Genomic DNA, 19943 nt, shown 5'->3' with positions numbered 1-19943 from the left:
CGGTCGGCTTCGCTGGCCGCTTGCAGCCGAGCCTCGGCAGGACTCGGTTGCTGGGACGAGCGCCTTCGCTGCAAGCCGCCGCCCGCTCGGCTCGCTTCGGACCAGCGCCGTCCTTCGCTTTGCCAAGCCGGGGAAGAGGCAGTGGCGCCGCGGCGAGGTGAAGGCGAGGGGCGCACGGGGAGCTTGAAAGCGACGTCATCGGGCTCCCCCCCCGGCAATACCCCCGTGTTTCCCCGAAAGTAAGACATATGTCTTACTTTCAGGGTACGGCTTATATTAGCCGACCCCCCTGAAACCCCCGATACGTCTTACAATCAGGGGTGTCTTACTATCGGGGAAACAGGGTATGTAGCACACATAGCGCCTGAAAGATTTATGAAAACTGGTTTCACAAATTAACCTTTCTCAAATAATAACAATAAAGATGCTTTCCATGGAAAATAATGCAAATGTTTCAGATAGCAATAACCCCACAAGTTAACACAAGCTGCTATAACTAACTAAAGTAGTCACAATATCAGATTGATTGCATAATTCACTTTTCCAAAATGTTAAAGTGGGAAGGAAACAATTTCCAGAGTAGTATTATCAGATGAACAAAATGATTTCCACAAGACAAATTACTATCTATGTTGAAACAAAAGTAATTTAATAACATATCCATTAGTACAAAATATCCATTGTAACATCAATTATGGAATGTAAATCTAAAGATAGCTACCTTTTGATTAAGTCTTCCTTTATTATTCCAATGTCAAGCCTGAACTTATTTTTAAAATTCCCTGAGGGTAGCAGAATAGCATAACTACAGTGATACCTCATCTTACAAACGCCTCATCATACAAACTTTTCGCGATACAAACCTGAGGTTTAAGATTTTTTTTGCCTCTTCTTACAAACTATTTTCACCTTACAAACCCACTGCCGCCACTGGGATGCCCCGCCTCTGGACTTCCGTTGCCAGCAAAGCACCCGTTTTTGCACTACTGGGATTCCCCTGAGGCTCCCCTCCATGGGAAACCTCACCTCCGGACTTCTGTGTTTTTGTGATGCTTCAGGGGAATCCCTGCAGTGCAAAAAATGAGGGCTTCGCTGGCAACGGAAGTCCTGAGGTGGGGTTTCCCAGCGAGGGTAGCCTTAGTGAAAATGCAGCATCACAAAAACAGAGAGGTCCGGAGGTGGGAGGGGAGGCTCAGGGGAATCCCAGCAGCGCAAAAACGGGCACTTCGGCTGGCAAAAGGGCTTGCACACATTAATTTTGGGCTTGCACACATTGAATTTGGGGCTTGCACACATTGAATTTGGGGCTTGCACACATTAATCGCTTTTCCATTGATTCCTATGAGAAACATTGTTTCGTCTTACAAACTTTTCACCTTAAGAACCTCGTCCTGGAACCAATTAAGTTTGTAAGACGAGGTATCACTGTATTTCAAACGCTGTATAAAAACATTTCTACCTGAGTAGAACTTCATAGAAGTTTTCTTTTTCAGTTTTCAATATACAGTAGTTGTATTTCTGTTTGCCATTTAGACCTTGTGATTGTTGCCTCTGATTTTTATTGCATCGATCTACTCAGCTAACAATTTTAATTCACCATCTTCTAAAAATCTCAGTTTAAGTGCAAAATAATAGACTATATACTAACTAAACACATTTTACATTATCAATATAATTTTATACGTCTATTCAGAATCAACTCTCATTGAGTTTAATTAAGCATTATATTGATATGTTTTTTGTTTTGATTCGCTGCCCACCACCTATGTAGTAAAAAATAATAATTTACTCCACCATGCTATGATTTGGGGTGGAAGTACAATTTTTTAGTTAACATTGAAGCAAAGCAAGGGATCTGCTTTTTCCCTATCGCATGAATATCTTTGCATACGTCCACGCTGCGTTGTGATACCTTCCTGTTAACAAGCATCAGCAATTCTGTGAATTCCAGGGAAGCACCATACTTTCTGATCATCTCACACAGATCTTGAATGTACCAAGAACCATTTAGAGTCTCCCGATGGGAATAGAAACCTATTAGAAGAGGGACAGAGAAGAGATTACATTATTGTGTCAAGAAATTAGCTTTAGTTTTCGACCTGTATTTTTCTAAGTAACAAAAGAAATGGTGAGGAAAAAGAGTGCAAAAAATTTTTGGAACTTTTTTTAATGTGCTAGTATTCTGACATTTTTGTTACATTCGTAGTATTTTTGCTTGGCAAAAATAATCCAAGGATTTTTTATCTGTTCCAAACATATAACCTTCCCCTTTTATTAACTATGTTTATATAATAAACATATATCAGCTTACTAGCTGATCCAGTTCTGCTATAATTTACTCAAACTCAACCCAGACAAGACAGAGTGGCTGTGGGTCTTGCCTCCCAAGGACAATTCCATCTGTCCGTCCATTACCCTGGGGGGGGGAACTACTGACCCCCTCAGAGAGGGTTTGCAACTTGGGCGTCCTCGATCCACAGCTGACATTGGAACATCATCTTTCGGCTGTGGCGAGGAGGACGTTTGCCCAGGTTCGCCCGGTGCACCAGTTGCAGCCCTATTTGGACAGGGAGTCATTGCTCACAGTCGCTCATGCCCTCATCCCCTCGAGGTTCGATTACTGCAATGCTCTCTACATGGGGATACCTTTGAAAAGTGTTTGGAAACTTCAGATCATGCAGAACGCAGCCGCGAGAGCCATCGTGGGGCTTCCAAGATTCGCCCATGTTTCTTCAACACTCCGTGGCTTGCATTGGCTGCCAATCAGTTTCCAGTCACAATTCAAAGTGTTGGTCATGACCTTTAAAGCCCTACATGGCATTGGACCAGATTACCTCCGCAACCGCCTGCTACCGCATGAATCCCAGCGACCGATAAGGTCCCACAGAGTTGGCCTTCTCCGAGTCCCGTCGACTAAACAATGTCGTTTGGCGGGCCCCAGGGGAAGAGCCTTCTCTGTGGCGGCCCCGACCCTCTGGAACCAACTCCCTCCGGAGATTAGAACTGCCCCCACCCTCCCTGTCTTTCGTAAACTACTCAAGACTCATTTATACCGCCAGGCATGGGGGAGTTGAGATAGCTCTTCCCCCTAGGCCATTACAAGTTATGCATGGTATGTTTGTTAGTATGTTTGGTTTTAGAATAGGGGTTTTTAGTTGTTTTTTATTATTGGATTGTACATGTTGTGTTTATTATTGTTGTTAGCCGCCCCCGAGTCTGCGGAGAGGGGCGGCATACAAATCCAACAAATTATTATTATTATTATTATTTTTATTATTAATATTAATATTACTACTAATAAATACTGCATCTAGTGAAGTCCAATTATTTTAATGGTGGCCTTTGTCACATTGAGGAGGGAAATTGATAAATGGCCATAAGAGAAAGTGTTCCTGGTGGCATTCTCAAAAGTGAAATTAAAAAAGACTGGAAGATGAATCCTTTCTGTAGCTACATTCATTTGAGCGTGCCAAGCCACAAACTAGTAACGCCAATTTAGGCTATTTTAATGTACAATCCTAGTTGGTATAAGTCATTCCTGAACTTGTCACCTAAATATCATCAAAGTTGCATTCATAAATAGAGTATGGGCCAAACATTTCTGCACTCGGTAGTAGGTTCTGAAAACTGTTGCTACAGATCTGCGTGCACATGCAACACTTATGTGCATGTGCAGTAGCATCCCAGGTGGGTGGACTGTGGCTCCTGCCGCTGCCATTTCACAGAACCAGGCCGAACGGGAGCAGCCCACCGCCGTCTGCATGCATTGCAAGCATTTGCAACAAGGAAGCTGGCTCTTTGTATTGCATGGAATTACATTACAGCTATATTTACATTATTTGGTTAGTTAATACAGTATTTGCTCTGCTGTGTGGAAATATGGACACCACCCTGTTGGGGAAGAAGTTCCAGTTGTGATTTACATAATGGTAAGTGCACCACCACTTCTTGCAGATTCAATTTCTATCTGCCATTTTTTATTTACTGATTAGTTTTGGGAAAGTTTGTTTTTATTAGTTTTTTTTTTCAAATAGACTAAAGGCAAAAAGACTTTTTTTTTGTTTTCAAATAGACAGACAAAAAGTCTTGGATGACATCATCTATTCAATCTATAGCAGGAACAACCAAAACTAACAAACTATTCGCTTGATGAGGTTAAACTTTTTCTTGTAGGATATGGTGTCAAATGCGCATCATCATGTCACGTTACATATCGCTACTTTTCCCGTTTGCTAAAATGGGGGTAGGCAAGGCGAGCACGTGACATATTTGAGAGGATAACTTTTTTTTTTACCTTCTGCCACAGAATAACACATCAGGAAATCAGCACCAGCAGGTAAAGTATAAATTGCAGCGGCATCAACTTCGGTTTCATTGACAAGTGGAAGTGCACGATCTGTAACGCTATCCATCTCATCAACAAGAGCGACTGGATCATCATGCTTATCTCCTCTGCATGCCTAAAATGAGATAAAAGAACGGCTGGAAATGAAATCCTGCACCTGAAATCACTTATAAGTACCAACCCGCCATTACAGATCCAGGAAAGTTCACTTAAATGATTGAATATACCTAAAAACGCCTCTACTTAAGAACTTTTCTAGATAAGAATTGGGTGTTCAAGATTTTTTTGCCTCTTCTTAACCATTTTCTACTAAGAACCCAAGCCTGGAAAAGTTTCCCAGGAAATTTGAGAGGGGCATGAAGGCCCGGCCAGTTTCCTGCCATTCCCCCTTTAATCCACTGCTGAAAAAAATAAAGGGAACAGTCAACACATCCTAGATCTGAATGAATGAAATATTCTCATTGAATACAGTGGTACCTCTACTTACAAACACCTATACTTACGAACGTTATGAGATATGAACCGGTTGTTTAAGATTTTTTTGCCTCTACTTACGAACCATTTTCTACTTACAAACCTGAGCAGGCGCCGCTGGGATGCCCCAACTCCAGACTTCTGTTGCCGGCTGAAGTGCATGTCATTGCTTTGCTGGGATACCTCTTTGCTCCCCCCCGCTGGGATTCTCTTCATTTTGTGCTTGGGCCAGCCGCTGGGATACCCCTTTCCTCCCCCCCCCGCTGGGATTCTCTTCATTTTGTGCTTGGGCCAGCTGCTGGGATACCCCATTGCTTCCCCCCCGCTGGGATTCTCTTTATTTCGTGCTTGGGCCAGCCGCTGGGATACCCCTTTCCTCCCCCCCCCGCTGGGATTCTCTTCATTTTGTGCTTGGGCCAGCCGCTGGGATACCCCTTTCCTCCCCCCCCCGCTGGGATTCTCTTCATTTTGTGCTTGGGCCAGCTGCTGGGATACCCCATTGCTTCCCCCCCGCTGGGATTCTCTTTATTTCGTGCTTGGGCCAGCCGCTGGGATACCCCTTTCCTCCCCCCCCCCGCTGGGATTCTCTTCATTTTGTGCTTGGGCCAGCCGCTGGGATACCCCTTTCCTCCCCCCCCCCGCTGGGATTCTCTTCATTTTGTGCTTGGGCCAGCCGCTGGGATACCCCTTTCCTCCCCCCCCCCGCTGGGATTCTCTTCATTTTGTGCTTGGGCCAGCCGCTGGGATACCCCTTTCCTCCCCCCCCCCCGCTGGGATTCTCTTTATTTCGTGCTTGGGCCAGCTGCTGGGATACCCCTTTGCTTCCCCCCCCCACTGGGATTCTCTTTATTTTGTGCTTGGGCCAGCTGCTGGGATACCCCTTTGCTTCCCCCCCACTGGGATTATCTTTATTTTGTGCTTGGGCCAGCTGCTGGGATACCCCTTTGCTTCCCCCCCCCCACTGGGATTCTCTTCAGCAAAGGGCGATCCCAGCCACGCAATGCCGGCAACGGAAGTCCAGAGGTGGGGCATCCCAGCGGAGCTGACAAGCACAAAGAGAATCCCAGCGGGGGCAGGCAAAGGGGAACCTCCCCACAAGCTGAGGCGAATAGAGTGGAGACAGGGACAGTGAGGAGAAGCGGTGAGTGGGGACACGGCCAGCAAGGGTTTGCACTCATTATTTGCTTTTACATTGATTCCTATCGGAAAAATTGCTTCTACTTACGAACATTTCTACTTAAGAACCCAGTCACGGAACGAATTAAGTTTGTAAGTAGAGGTACCACCGTACTTTGTTACCAAGTTGAACATGCTGACAACGTGTGAAATTTATTGTCAATCAGTGTTGCTTCCTAAGTGGACAGTTTGATTTCACAGAAGTTTGATTTATTTGGAGTTATATTGTTTTGTTTAAGTTTTCCCTTTACTTTTTTGAGTAGTACATAAGTTCCTTTATGCCCTGCTATAGATACGGGTGATGTTTTAAAGCCCCCTGTGTAACACAAACAACATCTTAAGGTGATTCTGGCATTTCTTCCACCCACCCATTTTCCCACTATAAATTGCCAGTCATAGACATAAATCTTTACACAATTTAATGGTAAACCCTCCGGGAAGTTTAGGTTACATAAGTGTAAACATATGGTGGTATATCATGTTTTCATTAAATGCACCAAATGCTATACAGTGTTCCCTCGATTTTCGCGGGTTCGAACTTTGCGAATAGCCTATACCACGGTTTTTCAAAAAGTGTGAATTAAAAAATACTTCGTGGTTTTTTTTCTATACCACGATTTTTCCCGCCCGATGACGTCATATGCCAAACTTTTGTCTGCCATTGCTGATTGGCCGAAATCTCGGGCAATCAGCGTTGTTATCACAAAAAAATAATTATTGTTAATAAATAATTATGTTTATCAATATCAGGATCACTAAGGATCTTATTCAATGGCGAATACCAGTAATAATGGTGAGTAAATGGTTGTTAAGGGAATGGGAAATTGTAATTTAGGGGTTTAAAGTGTTAAGGGAAGACTTGTGATACTGTTCATAGCCAAAAATGGTGTATTTACTTCCGCATCTGTACTTCGCGGAAATTCGACTTTTGCGGGCGGTCCCGGAACGCATCCCCCGCAAAAATTGAGGGAACACTGTACTTCAAGTTTGCACTTTTTGCATTTAAAAGTGATGCCTTTAATATATGGCAGTCTTAATTTCTTTCAAAAATATTGATTTTAATCCCATATTATGAACCCAGCTTTGGAATGAAGAACGCCGCAATCTCACCTGAATTATGAATATTTTTGGCTTTCCTATCAGGCTGGGACATTTATCACCTCTGAACTTATTGGTCAGCATCTGTACCTCTATTTTAGCATTATAAGCATAAACATGATTGTCTTCTCCATGGCTCAGGAAAACGCACATAAAGCAATCTGCATCTTCATGCTGCTCTCTGGACGCTGCAAAAATAATGATGACATTTATCTACACAGAGAAGTTATTTTTATATTGCTGGCTATTAAAGTAGTAAGATTTAAACTTCTGGACATAAATCAAACCAATCCAGTTCTACCACATGCTAAGCAAATAGTTGGTTTTATTCTGAGCTGGATTTAAAAATTGAAAAATCAGTTGACACTCCATTATTCCTGTTGTGGTTACCTCTGGCCCAGCTCCTGCCCCAAGGACTGTGGGTGTGGGGGAGACATCCACATGCTGCAGGCCTGTTTTGCCCCTGGTGGAATCTGATGATGAAGGCTCCTCTGACCAAGAAGACATGAGTGACAGGGAGGAGGAGAGTGGGGCAGACAGCTCAGAAGGAGATCAATTATCTAGCTCCTCCTTGGATTCAGAACAAGAGTTAATGATACAGCCACGCATGCGGAGAGCGATGCATAGGCAACAACAACTGAGAGATTATTATCAAAGAAAATGAGGCCACCTGTGGTTGGGTGGGGCTGTGGTAATTAGTGAGGCTGCTATAAAGAGCAGCCTGTGGGTTTGGCCATTGTGGAGGATTATCTGATTGTTGTGTTTCATGACAGCGTTACTGACTTTGACTTTTTGTGTGCTGATTTTTCCCCGCTTCGAAACTAAACCAGGGCAAAGTGTGTTTCACTTTGTGAAAGAAGAAGGACTGTGAATTGCCTGACAGCTGCAAGCTAAGTATCTGGACTGATAAGGGACTTGTATAAATTACCAGTTTGTTTGGAGACTAGTGCTCTTTGCTATACCAAAAGAGGGCTTAGTTTAAGTGAATTTTCATTATAAAGAACATTGTTTTGAATTTTCAAACGTGTGTGTGTCTGAAATTTGTACCTATGAATTTTTGGGAGGATTCTGGAACCAACTCCCCCCGGAGATTAGAACTGCCCCCACCCTCCCTGTCTTTCGTAAACTACTCAAAACTCACTTATACCACCAGGCATGGGGGAACTGAGATATTCCTTCCCCCTAGGCCATTACAAGTTATGCATGGTATGTTTGTGTGTATGTTTGGTTTTATAATAAGGGTTTTTAGTTGTTTTATTATTGGATTGTTACATGCTGTTTTTATCATTGTTGTTAGCCTCCCCGAGTCTACGGAGAGGGGTGGCATACAAATCCAATCAATCAATCAATAAAATAAACTTGGTTTACCTACCATCATCAATGTTCTGCAACACTTCTTCTGCGCTAAGGTCATCAAAACATTTCACTTCAAATCCAAGTCGAGTCAAGCTATTTTAAACAGAACGATATTTCACTCTAGGATCATGTTCATATATTCTTAATAATTCATATATTAATATTTAGATCTCAGAGGATACAGCGTTATTTAACTAGCCAGCTTTAGAAATTTACTGAAACATTACTTTCAGCAGATGAAAAGTCCGAAACAAACTCTAACCATCATGAATACCAGAACTGACCTGAGCTCAACATTGTTACATTCTGGGGACCATTATTCTGAGAATTTTCCTCCAAGTAATTTATGAATGAAAGAGGACATACTAAACAGCATTTTTTAATGGTGCTAACTTTAAAATCCCAATTTCGACTCCCAGAATTCCCCAGCCAACATGGTATCTGAGCAATTCTGGATGTTGAAATTCACACATTTTAAAGTTACCAAGTTTGATAAAAATTGGATTTTTTCAATTTAAATTGAACTTTTTAAAATTTGAATTAATTTGAATTAACTTTAAAAAATAGTTTTTTTATTTAATATACATTAATAATGTAATTTATATTGCATGAAATGGAGCTTAGTTATGTAGCATGATGTTGTAATCATAGGTTCATAAGCACTGAAAATTAGGAATGGAATATTGCTGAAGGGTGATGTCTTAGCCTAATGGGTGCTGTATAAACTTTATTCTTCTTCTATAGAAAGGGAGCAAGAGTCCAGGCTGAGTAAGCAAGTTGCAGAATCCATGACCACGTGGAAAATAATTAACTTGATATACAGCATGAAGAAAACGTATAGCTAACTTCCATATAAGGAAATATATGCCTTACTCTCATTCCTTTGCTAATCACCAGTAAACACACAATCCAGGAAAAGGCAAAGAATGGAGCTTCCGTTAATTATCTATAGGGAAGTCACGAGGAGGTTGCCTTATACAGCGCATGAGTGAATGATAGTTGGGGAATGGCTTAATGTATGTGGAGTTCGCGAATTGGTTATTCTGTACCACTTGTCAGGAAAAGTGAAATACAATAAAAGGAGAGATCTCAATACAATCAAGGTCGTCTCATTGAGAAAATTATCTCCGTTGCTTCATTCTGATGTGGCAATTATGGCATCCTGTGCCTCCCTAGAGGTCGGCCCACTGGGGAAGGGCAGTTTGCCTTAAGCATGAGGCTTTATATTCTGCAATATTGGGACTATTGGTGAGTCAACAGCAGGTCAGACAAGGAGTCACTGCGGTACAGAGATGACAGTTGCTCTTTAAAAATTATGATTTAAATTGAATTAATTTAAATCAAGGCTTTCTACTAGTGATTTAAATCATGATTTAAATTGTGAGTCAAATTGACTTGATTTAAATCAAATCCACCCTGATTGCACTAAAGAATACAGCTAGTTCTCCACTTACAACCAAAACTCAGCCAAAAATTTCCATGGTTAAGCAAGATAGTTGTTAAGTAAGTTTTACCCCAGGTTTTACTTCCTTTCTTGTCACAGTTGATAAATGAATTGCTGTGCTGGGATTCCCCTAAAGCCTGCCTCACTGGGATTCAAAGCAGCACAGGCAAAAATGAAGGGAATCCCTTCATTTTTGCAGGCGCTGCTTTGAATCCCAGCGAGGAGAGCCTCAGGGGAATCCCAGTGCTTCAAAGGTGGGATTTCCCAGCGAGGGGAGGCTCAGGGGAATCCCAGCACTTTGGCTGGCAACAGAAGTCTGGAGGTGGGGGATTCCCAGTGGCACAAGGCAAAAGGTGTGACTTGTGGAATGGGGTTGCACACATTATTTGCTTTTACATTTATTCCTATGGGGAAAATTGCTTCATCTTACGAACTTTTCATCTTACGAACCTGGTCACGGAACAAATTAAGTTCGTAAGACGAGGTATCACTGTATCTTAAAAGGTCTGACAGTCTGCACCTCCTCAGTAAACATGGAATAATTTCTTCCTTGACACACAATTTCTTAAAAAATGGAAATAGTTTTTGAAAAGTCATTGCATTCTTCGGTGTAAAAGAAAATACATGGAACAACAATGATTCCTTTACCTGCTCTCCAGATTATCTCGGTCAGCACAAGTACCACGTCTCTCTGGTAACATTAAGTGCCAGTAAAACCTCTCATGATTAAAGATCAAAGCAAGTCCTCTTCTATTTTGTTTCATTTTGTATTCCACAGATGGATCAAAGAGCTGTCTCATCCTGCAAAAAAAAAAAAGGCTTAGGTTATAAACTTAGGTCTTTCTCATTCATACAAACACATTTATATGTTTAAGCAAGTTAATGATTAAGATTCAAAGAAATGGACAATTAGTTCAAATCATATACAGTGTGGTACCTCTACCTAAGAACGCCTCTACTTACAAGCTTTACTAGATAAGAACTGGGTGTTCAAGATTTTTTTGCTTCTTCTCAAGAACCACTTTCCACTTACAAACCCGAGCTTCCGAAACTGTAACCGGAAAAGGCGGGGAGAAGTCTCTGTGGGGCCTCTCTAGGAATCTCCTGGGAGGAAACAGGGCCGGAAAAGGCAGGGAGAAGCCTCTGTGGGGCCTCTCTAGGAATCTCCTGGGAGGAAACAGGGCCTCCACCCTCCTTGTGGTTTCCCCAATTGCATGCATTATATTCTTTTACATTGATTCCTATGGGAAAAATTGCTTCTTACAAACTTTTCTACTTAAGAACCTGGTCACAGAACAAATTAAGTTCATAAGTAGAGGTACTACTGTATAATATAATTTGATTACAAGAAGGATATTCTTTACCATTATAGGTACATTTTTGGTACCTACCCACCTACATTGTTCAACTTCTTTTTTATTGCATTGGTATTTATTTATATTGTATTTTTATTATTGTAAGTCACCCTGAGTCCTTTGGGATTGAGCGACATAGAAGACGAATAAATAAATAAATAAATGAGTGAGTGAGTAAGTGAGTGAATGAATGAATAAATAAATAAATAATACATATCAATCATATTACAGTATTCCCATTTAGCAGCATTATACAAAAAGACAAAAGGAATATTAAGCCAAAGAAATTAAAGACATAAAAGAAAACAAAAAGTACTACAGCTAAAACTACATTTATCCACACCATTTATTATGACTTGGAAACTGCTTCTTTCTACCATGTTCATACTTTGTTTCACATGTAGCCTTTTGTTCCTTAACTTTGCCAATCGCCTCTTTTTAGGATCATTACTCAATGAACCCATGGCTTTCTTAATCTTTTTATGACTTCCTTCATATATTTGTTTAGTGATATGATTTTTGTTCATTCTCTTCATGTGTGTGGTCAAATTATTTACATACATTTTCATAAGAGCACTGTTTTGTACTATATCCAGATTCATTCATTAAGTATGTGGCCCAAAAGTATTAATCAAATTTAAGGTGGTTAAGGATGAATTTAATCTCTATGATCTTGGTCCAATATCTTAACGAGTACCTCATATTGTCTCTTTCCCTGTCCTTATTTAGTAATGAATAACAGATAGTCTTCTTACTCTGAAAATTTACATGTTTTTTTTAAATTTTATTGAATAATGCACAAATTCTATGTTCTCCAACTTATTTATTGCTCACTGATATTTATCACTCTTATTGTTCTGTTATATTTAATACATAAATAACATTGCAAGAACTATTCCCTCAACACTGTCAGACTTTCTACTAAATCTGCACTTCTATTCTACTAGTTTTTCTCATCATTCCTATCACCCATTTCCTCCCATGTTGACTGTATGACTGTAACTTGTTGCTTATATCCTAAGATTTTTATTAATATTGCTTCTTCATTGCTTATTTGACCCCTATGACAATCATTAAGTGTTGTACCACATGATTCTCGACAAATGTATATTTTATTTTATGTACGCTAAGAGCATATGCACCAAGACAAATTCCTTGTGTGTCCAATCACACTTGGCCAATAAAAATTCTATTCTATTCTATTCTATAGGCTTAAGGTGACTTAAAACAATTTTCAATCAACAGCTAGCACCAAGTATACAATTTAACTTGGAAATTTCTGTTTGTGATGATTCCCACCCAGCCCAATAAATTTAGGAATAATACAAGAAACAAAGCAGATGTGAAGGAAATGGGAGGGGGGAGAATTAAGTATACATAAGCATAAGACATTTTCTGTTTAATATCAGACATCTGATATTAAAAATCAATTTCAAGCATCAAAATCAAAATACTTGCATCCAATGGGAAAAAAGTGCAACCCCGATGGATAACTGTAATTTTAAAAGGATTCTGATTTGGTAATAAAAGCTAGCTAGGAGATCAACTGATCCTAAAATGGATCCATGCAATAGAATAATGGAATAGAGCCATACAAGATCCACAAATAATTATGATGGTTGTAAGAAAAGAAAAAAACTGCAAAACCTTCTGACTCAAAAAATATTACCTTTCACCAAGGGCATCTGTTTCAGTCAAGTTTTGCTGCTCATCTGTAAATAGAAAACAATTCAAATATAAATAAATCAAAATAATTTAGTTTCTGCATGATAAAAAATGTGCAAGCATAGGTAATACATTTACATTTTACCCTATTTTTAAAGTATGCTTTAAATATGTTTTCACTGAAAATGCATATTTTCTTAGGGAAACTTATTTTATGAAAATCTATAAAATAAAAAATGTAAATGAAAAAAAAAGAAAAGAAACACAACCCGATGCGGCTCTCGGTGAAATCAAGCTTGACACACCTGCTCTAAGGAGAAAATAAATTAAAAGCAGAAATTGCAGAGAGAAATTGCAGCTTACCAAGTCCCATTGCTGAGTATCTTTGACAAGCCAAAATATCAGTGGTGAAAATCTTTCCAGATGCTAATTTTTATGTGCTGCTGTGCCACAACAGTTACTGAATTCAGATGATCACAATGACCATGTCATGTAAACATAAACATTCCTCAAAATGTTGGGGTGGTTTCAATCTCTTGGTTTCTTCTTATTTAAATGTCAATTATATGCATACATATATGTATACATATGTACCTACGTATGTACGTACATCTATCTATCTATCTATCTATCTATCTATCTATCTATCTATCTATCCATCCATCCATCCATAACTATATCTATCTATCTATATCTATATATCTATATCTATAATTCTGGGTACCTTACCTTTGCCTTGTAGTATATTCTTGCTGTCCACGTGGACTTCTATAGCAGAAAAAAATACAGTGAGTATCTCTCTTATAAACCATGTTCAAACTCAATTGCAAAAGAAAAAAAAGGCAGGACTCAATATTTACAGCAATATACAGTATGTATTTCATTATTAGAATTAGATTCTTTATTGGCCAAATGTGGTGTCTTTATTTATTTATTTTATAGATTTGTATGCTGCCCCTCTCCGCAGACTCGGGGCGGCTCACAGCAGTGATAAAACAATATATAATAGCAAATCTAATATTAGTGTCTAAAATAACAATTTTACATTAAAAGCCTAAAAACCCCATTGTATAAAAAGCATACACACAAACATACCATACATAAAACTACATAGGCAAGGGGAGATGTCTCAGTTCCCCCATGCCTGATGGCAGAGGTGGGTTTTAAGAAAGGCAAGGAGGGTGGGGGCAGTCCTGATCTCTGGGGGGGAGCTGGTTCCAGAGGGTCGGGGCCACCACAGAGAAGGCTCTTCCCCTGGGTCCCGCCAGCCGACATTGTTTAGTCGACAGGACCCGGAGAAGGCTAACGCTGTGGGACCTAACCGGTCGCTGGGATTCGTCTTTGCTGCATATGCTCTAAGCGTACATAGAAAGACAATATACCTTCATCAAGAATCATAAAGTACAACCCCTTAATAAGTCATAGGGTACAAATAATCAATCAAATCACACTAGGAAACAATCAATATAAATCATAAGGATACAAGCAACAAGTTACAGATAGATACTGTATTTTTCGGAGTATAAGACGCACCAGAGAATAAGACGCATCTTAGGGGAAAATCTACTTACCAGGTATTCATCTAGTTAGCGTCCTTAGTCTGTTCAGCTTCAGCACATTTTTTAATAACCGGTGCATCTTATACTCTAAAAAATACGGTATTTAACACACACTCACACAAACACTCACACACACACAAACACACAAAGAAAGAAACTACACAAGATATGTATATAATGACGAAAAATAAAACATGACAATGTATAGAGTTCCCAGAATGTTAATATGATTTTTTTTTTCTCATGGTGGATGTTAGGTGGGACTGGAATTTCAGCCTGGGAAACCACAAGCTTAGAATTTGCATGTGAAAGTTGCATGGCTAGTGACCCAGTCCTGTTTCTTGAGAACAATAAAGGTGCACTACGGAGAGCAATGATTTACGGCAGAGTAATTTCCTGCTGGCTCTAAGAACACAGCGAGCAACTGTATTGATATGGCTGCTGTCTCATCAGCCAGTTTATTGGCAGAAAAAAGGGGCTTGGTTTACTGAATCTAGAAAGTGGATGTGAGTGTGAATTCATCAATAAGTACGTTAAGATGGCCTCTTTGATTGAGCCGCGGTGGCGCAGCAGGTAGAGTGCCACTGAAGCTGACTTGTAGATCTGAAGGTCAGCGGTTCAAATCTCATCACCGGCTCAAGGTTGACTCAGCCTTCCATCCTTCCAAGGTGGGTAAAATGAGGACCCGGATTGTGGGGGCAATAGCCTAGCTCTGTTTTTTAAAAAGTGCTATTGCTAACATGTTGTAAGCCGCCCTGAGTCTAAAGAGAAGGGCGGCATTAAAAAATCAAATAAATAAATAAATAAATAAATAAATAAATAAATACATACATACATACATACATACATACATAAATACATACATACATAAATACATAAATACATAAATACATAAATACATAAATGGATGGATGGATGGATGGATGGAAGGAAGGAAAGACAGACAGACAGACAGACAGACAGACAGACAGACAGACAGACAGACAGCTGTGATACTTCTTCGGTCACTTGACTTAAGAGGAATTTGCTCCCTTTAGCCGCTCCTATTTCCAGTAAAAGAGATGAATTAGAACCAGGTAGTAAAGAAATTGGACTCAAAGTTCAACTCTCCCAAAGAGAAAGTGACAAGGTTTCAAGGTGCCCTGATAACCCAGAGTGTGTTTTATATTATGAAATGGGTGGATACTGTACTACAATTTAGATTGTGGTAGAGCAGTGATGGTGAACCTTTTTTTCCTTTGGGGGTCAAAAGGGCACACGTGCACTAATGCACATGGCGCAAGTACCCACACCCATAATTCAATGCTTAGGGAGGGTGAAAATGGCTTCCCCCCCCCCCCAAGGCCCTCTGGAGGCCGGAGATGGCCCGTTTCTCAACTTCTGGTGGGTTCAGTAGGCCTGTTTTTCACCCTCCCAGAGGCCTCCCTGGAGTCTGAGGAGAGCGGAAAAGCCCTCTCCATCCACCCGAGGCCCTTCGGAAGCCAGAAAAACATCCTCCCAGTGTCCTGCAAGCTGAAAATCAGCTGGCTGGCGCGCACACATGCACTGGAGCTGAGCTGGGCAACAGCTTGTGTGCCCCCAGATATGGCTCCGTGTGCCACCTGTGGAAAGTGTGCCATAGGTTCACCATCACTATGATAGAGTATCTACCCATTTTATTATTATTATTATTATTATTATTATTATTATTATTATTATTATTATTATTATTATTTAGATTTGTATGCCGCCCCTCTCCGCAGACTCGGGGCGGCTCACAACACTTCACAACACTTCATGACAAATCCAAATAAATTTTAAAAATTTAAAAAACCCCATTTTACTAACAAACACACACACAAACATACCATGCATAAATTGTACATGCCCGGGGGAGGTGTTTCAGTTCCCCCATGCCTGACGGCAAAGGTGGGTTTTAAGGAGTTTACGGAAGGCAGGGAGAGTAGGGGCAGTTCTAATCTCTGGGGGGAGTTGGTTCCAGAGAGTCGGGGCCGCCACAGAGAAGGCTCTTCCCCCGGGGCCCGCCAACCGACATTGTTTAGTTGACGGGACCCGGAGAAGGCCCACTCTGTGGGACCTAATCGGTCGCTGGGATTTGTGCGGCAGAAGGCGGTCTCGGAGATATTCTGGTCCAGTGCCATGCAGGGCTTTAAAGGTCACAACCAACACTTTGAATTGGGACCGGAAATTGATCGGCAGCCAATGCAGACTGCGGAGTGATGGTGAAACATGGGCATACCTAGGTAAGCCCATGACTGCTCTCGCAGCTGCATTCTGCACGATCTGAAGTTTCCGAACACTTTTCAAAGGTAGCCCCATGTAGAGAGCATTACAGTAGTCGAACCTCGAGGTGATGAGGGCCATAATTCTAGAACATGGCTGTCCAACATTTTGGTTTGCCTAGGCTGCACTAAAGAGAAAAGGAATCGTCTTGCGCGGTTTAAAATATACTGTATAGCTAAACGTATATAAATTTCACATACAACTAGTTGCCCAGGGCCAATGCCACGGGTTGGACATGCCTGTTCTAGCCCAATTCTGCTTGAACAATGTACACAAATATAATTATAAATTTTGCTCTTATTGGACAAGCGTCATTGTCACTATTGGGGAATGAATGAATGCTTTTCTAGGGCCAACAGTTGATCTACTCTCCCAAAAGACCTTGACGCTGTTCCTGAGTGGTCTAACACATGGCAACTCCAAATCTCAACTAGCAAATGCTCTGTCCTACACATTGGGAAGAAGAATCTGAACTCCAAATAGGAACTGAATAATCAAATTATCACAGATAATCCCCACTCGGTTAAAGACCTTGGTATACTAATAACAAAAGATTTAAGTGCCAAAGCCCACTGCAACAATATAGCCAAGAAGGCTTCAAGAGTTGTAAACCTAATCCTACGTAGCTTCTGCTCTGGCAATCTCACACTCCTTACCAGAGCTTACAAAACTTTTGCCTTCCGTCCCCTGTCCTATTGCTCTCCTATATCTCCTATACCTTTCTTCTATTCCTATATCTCTTCTTCTATTCTTTCATTGATATGTTCTATTACTATATCTTCTTTTCTATTATTTCTTAGATATATTTTACTATGAGTATCTCCTCTATAACCTTCATCATGTATTTTACTATGTGTATATAGATATATACCCACTAAAACCCTCATTGTGTATTGGACAAAATAAATAAATAAAATAAAATAAAAAAATCTGCTCTCCTTAGAAAAGGCAATAGCTTCCTCTTATTAAGATCATTGAATTGGCCCTGCAATCAAACTATAGCATTGAACGCTATAAATTTGCAAAAAGTCGGCTGGCCCGCGGGGGAGAGCCTTATCGGTGGCTGCTCCGGCTTTCTGGAAACTCCTGAGATCCGTACTACCCCCACTCTACTGGCCTTCCGGAAATGGCTTTCCGGCAGGCCTGGGGCCCTTGATCAGAGGATACACCTTCAAGATCGGGCCATAAATGATATCGTATGGTTTTATTGTGTGTTTTAAATTGCTTTTAAACTTTTCTTTTTAGATGTTCTAATATTAATAGTGCAGGTCTTGGTTGTGAGCCACCCAGAGTCCTTAGGGCAGGGGTCGGCAACCTTAGCGACTTTAAGACTTGTGGACTTCAACTCCCAGAGTTCCTCAGCCAGCAAAGCTGGCTGAGGAATTCTGGGAGTTGAAGTCCCCAAGTCTTAAAACCGCTAAGGTTGGAGACCCCTGCTTTGGGAATTGGGCAGCATACAAATTGAACTGACTGACTGACTAAATAAATAAATAAATTTCTGATTTAAAACGGGGAGGGGGCAATTACTCGGAGGTTTCCTTCCTCCGACCAAGCCTCCATTACCAAATACTCCGCCGCCTGTCCTCGGGAGTGTAAGTTACAGTACAAGTCGTGCCGCTACTTGTACGCTCGAGTGAGTAGTAAACACCGCGACGCGGCAGCCACGCTCGAAGTAAATTAATGAGGCGGAACAAAGGAAAGGCAGGAAGAGGAGCGAGAACAAAGCGCCGGCGGCCTGCCCCCCCCCCCCCAAAAAAAAAGCAGCCACGGCCACTCGGGACAAACAAGGCAGGAGGAGTTGCGGACCTTCAAGGAGAGAACGAAGAGCAGAAGCAAAAAGTTGCATTTGAAATCGCAAAACTGTTGTTTTTTTTAATTTATTGCAAGCAAAGATGGAGCACGTCGGTCCCCAAGGACTGAATTGTGTGTTGTCTTTCCTATCTTCTCCCTGCGCGTCACAGCCGCTACAGGAGGCGCTTTGAAACTTAAGGTTCCCTTACTCCGTGGTTGTCTGTCTGTCTGTCTTCAGACAGGCCCTTCCACCAAGTCGGAGCAAAGCCCTAGCAGCTGCCCATTGCCCCACCTGCACGTCATTCTTTTCGTTTTCGTTTTCGGGGGGAAGGTTGCGTGGCACCCCCAGCTCAGACCGCGGAAGAATGGAAGGATTGAGTACCACGGAGTGGTTCATTCACCCGGTTGTAGCGAGCTGTGTGAACGCAAACCTGGCGTGCGCTTAACTAACTGCCTCCCTGAGAGAAACGCCACGTGTTCAGACGCCTTGGGACGGGCTCCGTTCTCCTCAGCGCTTTTGTGGCCCTGAGGTGCCGTTTCCACCGAGGGCGTCCGTCCACCCATGCGTGTCTGGGAGGATCCGTCTGTAGCCGGCGGCCAGCCTTGTCTTAAGCTGCACAGCCGGAGAGAAGCTCCCTAAACTCTAGCAAAGTCAAGCCACCCGAAGCATCCCAGGCCCGGAGCAGCTGCTTGCAGCCCCTTTTCTGCGCCTACCTGAGGACTTGGTGACATTTTTCTGCTTCTTGGCGCTCGCCATGGCTGGGCTCCGGTTCCTACACTGCCTTCAGACGGTCTCCCTCTCTCCCTCCCGGGAAGGTTGCTGCCACTATCCTCCCCTCCCTTCCTCCAGTTGCCTAGGAGGAAGGCGGCCATCCTCCGCCCTCTTCTCCTCCCCTGAGAAAGGGGCGCCTCCCCCTCCTCAACTCTCCCGACTAGTTCTTATCGCGACTGGGCGGGCTGAGCGCTCGCCTCAGTCCTCCGAAGAAAGGCCCAGCCCTCAGCCTTGGCCTTGCGTGAGCGGGAGAAAAGTGCAGTGAGGCCGAAGGTTTGTGGAGAGTTGAACCGTAAATAAACAGACCCGCCGTTTCCCAGAAGCCAAGGTGGCTGGGATAGCCTGAAGCGAGAAAGTATCCCTCTGAGGACACCAGGTCCCCAGAGAGCGAGCAGGCTTCCCATAAATAACCTCCTTGTTGCCACAGCAACCAATTAGGTGCCACAGAGTTGGCCTCTTCCAGGTCCCTCAATGGGACAATGTTGTCTGGCAGGACCCAGGGGAAGAGCCTTCTCTGTGGTGGCCCCGACCCTCTGGAATCAACTCCCCCCCTGGAGATCAGGACTGCCTCTACCCTCCTTGCCTTTCGCAAGCTCCTTAAAACCCACCTGGGACGTCAAGGCAT

The 19943-nt window shown here is 42.1% G+C and overlaps 1 protein-coding gene across 3 annotated transcripts; it reads right to left on the bottom strand.

Annotated features, from left to right (window-relative positions):
- Positions 1-628: 628 nt before the first annotated feature.
- On the bottom strand, positions 629-19694 carry CASP6 (caspase 6). 3 transcript variants are annotated; one of them, XR_011559641.1, is made up of 9 exons: positions 19261-19694; positions 13643-13681; positions 12918-12960; positions 10542-10694; positions 8466-8542; positions 7106-7281; positions 4295-4460; positions 1427-2034; positions 629-805 (listed from the first exon to the last, which is right to left on the bottom strand). XR_011559641.1 is itself a non-coding variant. In XM_070757917.1 (8 exons), exons 1-8 carry the CDS (start codon positions 19301-19303, stop codon positions 1799-1801), a joined length of 933 nt encoding a protein of 310 aa, XP_070614018.1. In that variant the 5' UTR covers positions 19304-19394; the 3' UTR covers positions 629-1798. The 3 variants fall into 3 exon arrangements, 2 of the variants coding, with proteins under 2 accessions (XP_070614018.1, XP_070614019.1); XM_070757917.1 differs by having other exon boundaries at positions 629-2034; positions 19261-19394; XM_070757918.1 differs by having other exon boundaries at positions 629-2034; positions 13643-13678; positions 19261-19394.
- Positions 19695-19943: the final 249 nt, after the last annotated feature.

This window comes from Erythrolamprus reginae, chromosome 7 (genome assembly GCF_031021105.1).
Source record: "Erythrolamprus reginae isolate rEryReg1 chromosome 7, rEryReg1.hap1, whole genome shotgun sequence".
Classification (NCBI taxonomy): Eukaryota; Metazoa; Chordata; class Lepidosauria; order Squamata; family Dipsadidae; genus Erythrolamprus; species Erythrolamprus reginae.
Note: the sequence above shows the minus strand (reverse complement) of the source record. Positions and strands in the feature narration are given on the sequence as shown.